This window comes from Schistocerca americana, chromosome 8, assembly GCF_021461395.2.
Source record: "Schistocerca americana isolate TAMUIC-IGC-003095 chromosome 8, iqSchAmer2.1, whole genome shotgun sequence".
Lineage (NCBI taxonomy): Eukaryota > Metazoa > Arthropoda > Insecta > Orthoptera > Acrididae > Schistocerca > Schistocerca americana.
The window spans coordinates 438,429,510-438,438,570 of record NC_060126.1 but is presented as its reverse complement, the minus strand read 5'-3'; the positions used below and the strand labels follow the sequence as shown (position 1 = coordinate 438,438,570).

At 41.4% G+C, this 9,061-nt stretch overlaps 1 protein-coding gene across 1 annotated transcript in view; it reads right to left on the bottom strand.

The window, feature by feature from the left end:
• Positions 1-1,406: 1,406 nt before the first annotated feature.
• The window catches only part of LOC124545503, a 201,306-nt gene continuing 193,651 nt past the window's right edge, over positions 1,407-9,061 (bottom strand). The window contains exons 10-11 of the mRNA XM_047124446.1: positions 3,037-3,181; positions 1,407-1,515 (exon numbers count right to left, since the gene is read on the bottom strand). Of these exons, the coding sequence (XP_046980402.1) occupies positions 1,500-1,515; positions 3,037-3,181 (161 nt within the window). The 3' untranslated portion in view covers positions 1,407-1,499. The remainder of the gene's footprint in view (positions 1,516-3,036; positions 3,182-9,061) is intronic.

The following is a 9,061-nucleotide window of genomic DNA, read 5'->3' as shown; positions in this document are numbered from 1 at the left end:
GCGTGCGGAGCCACCAGGCGATCAGGATATTTGCTACAGCTAACGCTCCGTAAACAGTTGAACCGATTTATCACCTTAAGGTCGCCCAAGGCATCAGCACACGGCTACCACTTTTCAATGGGCGCGGTCTAGCGAGAGTCGATACCACAATTGTGATACAGCAGGGTGCATCCAACTACGATTCTTAGCTATCAATTAGAAATTAAGGCGCTCGACCGTAGATGGAATGTGTCAGAAAATTAATGAAAGAGGTCATCTGCAATCAGATATCTCTCTCTTTCTCTCTCCCTCTCTCTCTCCCTCTTTCTCTCACTAATTTACTCACAGGCGCGCAGAGGGAGGAAGAGAAAGAGAGAGAGCGGAGGTGGGGGATGGGTGGGTGATATAGAAACTCTGTTTTATACGCATTTTTGAAGCGAATTCCATTCTAAAGCTAAGTGTTTTATTCTAACAAATGCAAATAATTTATTTCCAGCAACAAAACATTTAATCCGACAGTATTTTTAAGATATGTAGAAAAAAGAGGAAGTAGAAGTTAGTTTTTGTACTTTCGTTTTGTATGCCGCAAACAATGTTCATAACACGCTCGAGGGATACAAAGGAAAAAAGAGACGATCCATGATAGTGGCGTACACTTCCACCTATTTTGAGTTATAATAACATAATTAAAAAACCATTTACAGTCTACTAGAGAGCTGTGCGTAAATAATGTAAAATATGAATGTGAAGTAGCGGCGGTGTAGTTGTAATTAATGTAAATATGCTCTTAGCCATAATTACGTAACAATATGAGAATGATCAACTTCTGTGCTTTTAGAGTAACGGATCGACTGTTTTCGAAATTCATGTAATAATGACAGAGAAATTTTTTGTGGATGGACACTGAAAGGATATGAGATTGTAAAAGGGTTATAGCACTGAGAACTGATAAAATGTTTCGAGATGTTGTACTCAAGAAATGTGTTACATTCTAGACGGCAATACAGTGTAACTTACATGAAATACTTCTGTCTTTTCGTCATCCAAATTGCAACCTGGTACTTTTCTTTTACGAATGCGATTAAATCTTTTTATTGCAGAAGAAGAATTATGCGAGATCTGCCAGTGAATGCTTGGTCCTAATTTCACCAAATATTACATTACTATATCACAAACAAGTTGTTGCTTTGGGGTACAGGCTTCTGTCCGGTGTCCTAGCAATTTTTTAAAAAAATATTTGCTGCATACACTACATCGCTCACCTCACGGACGAGGTCCGACACTCGCGGCTTATACGATCTAACAACACGCAGAGTTTGGAGGAAGAACGAGATAAGGGTTGAGGCATACAATCACAATCTGGGTAACTTGTGTGTTAGCAGTTGTTTATTTTCGCTAAAGAATTACACAATGTTAATTATTGAATAGGTTAAAGTCGTTATTAATTGACATGAGACATATCGCCGTTACCGTAGGTATGGACTATGTTCACTGCATGCTGTGGTGGTAACGCTGCGAAGCTAACCGGCACTTATGCTGAAATTAGAAAGTGCCAGCATGAGACACTTTTATATAACAATAGGAAAACTATACAAGTTCTTTTTCATGGAAAAGGAGGATGCAACGAGAGCAAAAGTATCTCTGACATAAGTATACAGAATCTTCTGGATATTTTCGTTATTTCTAGGCTTTCTTTTTTAATTTATCTTACTGTTGTTTAGAAACATAGTCAAACAACATAATTCACTTTCTGTCTAATTACAGCACGGGACCATATGCAGTTACAAGGAATCCAGTATAACAACTCCATATATTCTAGTTTTCCAGTTGCGCAGTAAGGGAGTTTGGAAATCTGACTGTTTGAAATATCTTTGCTCCTGTACCAAAAGCTTTTCTAGACATCTTAATAAGTATATAGCAAGACAACAAACATGATGGGTTTGACAAACTTTCCCTGTAGTAGAACATTTCAGACTGAGTGAGCATTGCACTTGTGTAATACACAGTAAAATAGCTTTTCTAAGTTGTTACTGTTGTTGTCTTCAGTCGAAAGACTGCTTTGTTAGCCAGGCAACAGATTGTAATAATACTTATACAGTAATTTTTTTGTGGAGACATACACTTTTTTTAAATGGAAATGTCCTGACTGAGTGACATATATAACATCGCCCAATCCAAACTGTTACGTATAAAAACTTCAAGTTAGGAGAGGGCTTTTGACCTTGTACTGTAGGCATCATTTAAGGAGGAATTTTTCCAAATTCTACCCCAGAGTGAAATATGTGAGGAAAAATATTTCGAAAATATGTCGCTATTAGGAAAATTTAAGCTAGAACTATGGAAACTAATATTCGGTTCCTCGGTTACAAACGAAGTAATACGTGTATGAGCATTTTTGCAAATTTAACCCTGACCCATGCTGCTGCTCGCATTGGCGCTGTTGTAGGTTTCTTTCCGCTGTTGGAGTCTAGATGGTATCGTTTAGTTGACATGGTTGTGGTTGTTTGTATTTTTCTTGTGTTTACTGGCGCCACTTGGTTGCGCAAGTGCTGCCTGTCTGCTAGTGGCAGCAGCGGCATTATCGATGTGTAGTAACTGTGGCCCTATCTTTGGGGTGACGTCGTGGTTCTTCCGGGTCGTGTGAGTGTACAGTTCGGTTGGGGACTCCGGAGGAGCCAAGAGGGCAGTACGAAGACACGCCAGGACCGCTGGCGGCACACATGCACTGCCGGATGCTAGGGCTGTCGTCGCGAGGGTACACGAGCTAGTCGTCAACCGAAACCAACTACCTTTAAGTTGAGTGGATTTTAATCCTAGCAGTGAAACCTCCGCCATTGTGAGGTTTCGCGGAAAAGATCATGCTTGCATCGCCTTAATTAGCGTGAAAAGTTTAGATGATGTGGCAGTTTGTGAAAAACACAAAAACTGAAGAAAGTCTATGCAGACTCTATAGTCCATGCAAGCGAAGCAGCACTTGAGTAAACATAATGTGGGTCGGAAGGAACTGTCCGACGAGAGCTGTAGGAACGTGTACAAATGCGGAGTCCGAGAACCCACCTGGAATAATCGGAACGGGGCACTTTTTGTTCGTGCAGATTCCGTCGGTCTCCCTCTTGCTGCAGGCGCGCACGTTGCAGTTCTTCATGAATATCGTCTGTTGTGGCCAATGCACCACCCCAGCGACTGCTGGCAGCAGGGTCATCTGTATGACAACGAACGGAAACATAAATTGTAACAGTTGAATCGAACAACTACAATGAACACATCTAATAATAACTTTTGAAAAATTTTTTGTGATGCAAATGGAGATCGATTACTATCGATATATGTATGTTTGATATGTAGATGTCTTGACAAATTCGTACGTGTAACACGTTGGAAAGAAAATAAGATAAGAAAGTTGTCGTTGCAACTGTAAATGACTCCCGCAAGGGTTTAAATCGTGAGTTAATCAAAATTAAATATTTTGCGACGAGAGTCAACGATTCTGATTGCAGACTGTTAACGAAGATGTAAGCATACAGAATACATTCCCACATATTTGACTGGCTTGAAGATTTCTTAAGTAATAAGACCCAGTATGTTTTCCTCTAGAGCTAGTGTTCATGAGATAGAAGGTGGTCGTACAGGGTTCCCGAGGGATGTGTGTTAGGAGCATTATTATTCTATACATGCATAAACGAACTGATGGGTGCGTAGAAGCCGCCCGGAGTGGCCGAGCGGTTAAAGGCGCTACAGTCTGGAACCGCACGACCACTACGGTCGCAGGTTCGAATCCTGCCTCGGGCATGATGTGTGTGATGTTCTTAGGTTAATTAGGTTTAAGTAGTTCTAAGTTCTAGGGGACTTACGACCACAGCAGTTGAGTCCCATAGAGCTCAGAGCCATTTGAACCATTTTTTTGGTGCGCAGAAAACTGTGGGTGTTTGCTGATGATGCTATGTAGTATGGGACCTTTGAGTGACTGTAAGAGGATACAATCTGATAGATTAAGTTAATGCAGATAAGTAGGATAAGCTAGCCAATAATTTTCGATTACAGCATTAGTAAATATCTAGAGGTAACTTTGCAAAGTGAATTGAAATGGAACGAGAGCGTAAAGATTGCAGTGGGGCATGCGAATGGTTGATTTCGACTTATTGGGAGAGTTTTTGAAAAGTGAAGTTTACCTTTAAAGGAGACCACTTACATGACACTAGTGTGACCCATTCTTGAATACTGCTCGAGTGTCGGGGAACCCCGCCAAGTCGCAGTAATGGAAAACATCGAAGCAATTCAGAGACTGGCTGCTAGATTTGTTACTGGTAGGTTCGATCAACACGCAGGAATTTTATAGATGCTTTGCGAATCAATTTGGGAATACGTAGAGGGAAGGCGACGTTCTTTTAGAGGAATGCTATCGAGAAAATTTAAAGAAGCGCCATTTGAAGCTGACTGCAGAACGTCCTTGCTGCTGCCAACAAAAATTTTGCGTGAACAGTAGAAACATAAACACACTGTGTGATCAAAAGTATCCGGACACACCAAAACCATTGTTGTTGTTGTTGTTGTGGTCTTCAGTCCTGAGACTGGTTTGATTCAGCTCTCCATGCTACCCTATCCTGTGCAAGCTTCTTCATCTCCCAGTACTTACTGCAACCTACATCCTTCTGAATCTCGTTAGTGTACTCATCTCTTGGTCTCCCTCTACGATTTTTACCCTCTAGGCTGCCCTCCAATGCTAAATTTGTGATCCCTTGATGCCTCACAACATATCCTACTAACTAGTCACGTCTTTTTGTCAAGTTGTGCCACAAACTCCTCTTCTCCCCAACGGTATTCAATACTTCATCATTCTATTCTCTTCTTGTCCCAACTATTTATCGTCCATGTTTCACTTCCATACATGGCTACACTCCATACAAATACTTTCAGAAACGACTTCCTGACACTTAAATCTATACTCGATGTTTAACAAATTTCTCTTCTTCAGAAACGCTTTCCATGCCATTGCCAGTCTACATTTTATGTCTTCACTACATCGACCATCATCAGTTATTATGCTCCCGAAATAGCAAAACTCCTTTACTACTTCAAGTGTCTCATTTCCTAATCTAATTCCCTCAGCATCATCCGACTTAATTCGACTACATTCCATTATCCTCGTTTTGCTTTCGTTGATGTTCATCTTATATCCTCCTTTCAAGACACTGTCCATTCCGTTCAACTGCTCTTCCAAGTCCTTTACTGTCTCTCATAGAATTAAAATGTCATCGGCGAAGCTCAAAGTTTTTATCTCTTCTCCATGGGTTTTAATACCTACTCCGAATTCCTCTTTTGTTTCCTTTACTGCTTCCTCGATATACAGATTGAATAACATCGGGGAGAGGCTACAACCCTGCTTCACTCCCTTCCCAACAACTGCTTCAATTTCATGTCCCTCTACTCTTATAACTGCCATCTGCTTTCTGTAGAAATTGTAAATAGCATTCGCTCCCTGCATTTTACCCCTGCCACCTTCAGAATTTGAAAGAGGGTATTCCAGTAAACATTGTCAAAAGCTTTCTCTAAGTCTACAAATGCTAGAAACGTAGCTTTGCCTTTCCTTAATCCTTCTTCTAAGATAAGTCATAAGGTCAGTATTACCTCACGTGTTCCCATATATCTACGGAATCCAAACTGACCTTCCCCGAGGTCTACCAGTTTTTCCATTCGTCCGTAAAGAATTCGCGTTAGTATTTTGCAGCTGTGACTTATTAAACTGATAGTTCGGTAATTTTCACATCTGTTATCCATTCTTTCTTTAGGATTGGAATTATTATGTTCTTCTTGAAGTCTGAGGGTATTTAGCTTTTCTCATACATCTTGATCACCAAATGGTAGAGGTTTGTCAGGACTGGCTCTTCCAAGGCCGTCAGTGGTTCTAATGGGATGTTATCTATTCCTGGGGCCTTGTTTCGACACAGGTCTTTCAGAGCTCTGTCAAACTCCTCACGCAGTATCGTATCCCTCATTTCCTCTTCATCTACATCCTCTTCCATTTCCATAATATTGTCCTCAAGTACATCACCCTTGTATAGACCCTCTATATACTCCTTCCACCTTTCTGCTTTCCCTTCTTTGCTTAGAACTGGGGTTTCCATCTGAGGTCTTGATATTCATACAAGTGATTCTCTTTTCTCCAAAGGTCTCTTTAATTTTGCTGTAGGCTGTATATATCTTCCCCCTGGTGAGACAAGCCTCTACATCCTTACATTTGTCCTCTAGCCATCCCTGCTTAGCCATTTTGCACTGCCTGTCGATCTCATTTTTGAGACGTTTGTATTCCTTTCTGCTTGCTTCATTTACTGCATTTTTATATTTTCTCCTTTCATCAATTAAGTTCAATATTTCTTCTGTTACCCAAGGATGTCTAGAAGCCCTCGTCTTTTTACCTACTTTATGCTCTGCTGCCTTCACTCCTTCATCCCTCAAAGCTACCCATTCTTCTTCTATTGTTCTTCTGCCCCCCATTCCTGTCAATTGTTCCCTTATGCTCTCCCTAAAACTGTAAAACCTCTGGTTTAGTCAGTGTATCGAGGTCCCATCTCCTAAAATTCCCACCTTTTTGCAGTTTCTTCAGTTTTAATCTACAGTTCGTATCCAGCAGATTGTGGTCAGAGTCCACATCTGCCCCTGGAAATGCCTTACAATTTAAAACCTGGTTCCTGATACCTTCTAGTATTTCGAGGATTCTTCCATCTATACAACCTTCTTTCATGATTTTTGAACCAATTGTCATCTATGATTAAGTTATTCTCTGTGCAAAACTCTACCAGGCGGATTCGTCTTTCATTTATTAGCCCCAATCCATATTCACCTACTATGTTTCCTTCTCTCCCTTTTCCTACTCTCGAATTCCAGTCATCTATGATTATTAATTTATCGTCTCCCTTCACTACCTGAATAATTTCTTTTATCTCATCATACATTTCATCAAATTCTTCATCATCTGCAGAACTAGTCGGCATATAAACTTGTATTACTGTAGTAGGCGTGGGCTTCGCGCCTATCCAAAAACCATACATTTTTCATATTAGGTGCGTTGTGCTGCCACCTACTGCCAGGTACTCCATATAAGCTACCTCAGTAGTCATTAGACATCGTGAGAGAGCAGAATGGGCGCTCCGCGGAACTCACGGACTTCGAACGTGGAGAAGTGATAGGGTGTCACTTGTGTCATACGTCTATTACACGAGTTTTCTACACTCCTACACATCAATAGGTCGACTGATTCCTATGTGAAAATGAAGTGGAAACGTTAAGGGACACGTACAGCACAAAAGCGTCCAGGTCGACCTCGTCTATTGACTGACAGAGGCCACCGACAGTTGAAGAAGGTCGTAGTGTGTAATAGGCAGACATCTATTCAGAGCATCACACAGGAATTGCAGAATGCATCAGCATCTACTGCACGCAATATAACAGTTAGGCGGGAGGTGAGGAAACTTGGATTTCATGGTCGAGCGGCTGCTCATAAGGCACATATCACGCTGGTAAATGCCAAACGATAACTCACTTGGTGTCAGGAGTGTAAACATTGCAGATTTAACAGTGGAAAAACGTTGCTTGGAGTGAAGAAACGCGGTACAGAATGTGGCGATCTGTCGGCAAGGTGTGGTTATGGCGAATGCCTGGTGAATGTTATCCGCCTGTGTGTGTAGTGCTAGCAGTAATATTCGGAGGCAATGGTGATATGGTGCGGTCGTGTTTTTCATGGAGGGAGCTTGCAACCTTTGTTATTTTGCGTGGAATCATCACAGCACACGCCTGCATTTATGTTTTAAGCACCTTCTTGTTTTCCACTTTTGAAGAGCAATTCGGAGATGGCGATTGCATCTTTCAGCACTATCAAGCACCTGTTCATATTGGAAGGTCTGTGGCCGAGGTTACACGACAAAACATTCCTATAATGAACTAGCCTGCACAGGGTCCTGATCTGAATCCTATAGAACAACTTTGGGATGTTTTGGAACACTGACTTCGTGGCAGACCCCACCGACCGACATCGATACCTCTCCTCAGTGCAGCACTCCGTGAAGAATGGGCTGTCATTCTCCAAGATACCTTCCAGCACCTGACTGAACGCATGCCTGCGAGAGTGGAAGCTGTCATCTAGGCTAAGGGTGGGCCAACACCATATTGAATTCCAGCATTACCGATGGAGAGCGTCACGAATTTGTAAGTCCGTATACTTTTGATCACATAGTGTAATACACACTAGGGCTTGTTCCGAACCATATAGACAGTCGTTCCTTCCGCTCATGCATGGTATGGTGGCTTGCAGGGTATGTATGTAGTTGTTCCATTCTCATAATATATCTGGAGACTCGATCCAGACAAAACGGTAATTTTCGGAGGAGACAAACACGATCCCAATATGAGGTTAGTGGAAAATCATGCTGACTTTCCAGAAAACTGAAGATTGTACCAGACTTCAAGCACCTAGGTGTCTCAAAACAAACTGCAAAATGTTTCACACAACATGTAACAGAGAAAGCAATGCAAGCAATAATGGCATTACCTGAAACACAATACGTCGGATTCCTTAGCCTAAAGGCAGCAATGGCACCAATCAGAGCCAAAATCTTCCCAATACTGACGTACCCCATATAAATTATGGTCCTTATCTTACAGTGAAAAACCCAACGACACTGGAAAGAGTGAAGGCGACAGATATAAAGAAAGCAATAGGAGTGTCAAAAACAACACGATCCAGACTTGAGGGAACCCTTCCTCATTATAGACCTACGGACAAACCTGATGCTACCCAACAGTAGCGCTTCCGAATGTCTACTTAAGACATTGACGAAAAAATGGAAGACGTACACGACCGCTCACTAATTTCAATACACTCTGGTATTTCAGATTTACAACACAAATCAAACGTAATTTCTGACAAAACATAATTATATTAACTTCCACATATATAATACAATCACAAGCGTTATATTTTACTTTCATCAAAATATCCTCCATTGGATGTAATGACTGCCTCACAAACTCGAGGCATGCGGTCAATCAGTTTTGGTAGGTATCGTGAATCCATATGATTCTACATATC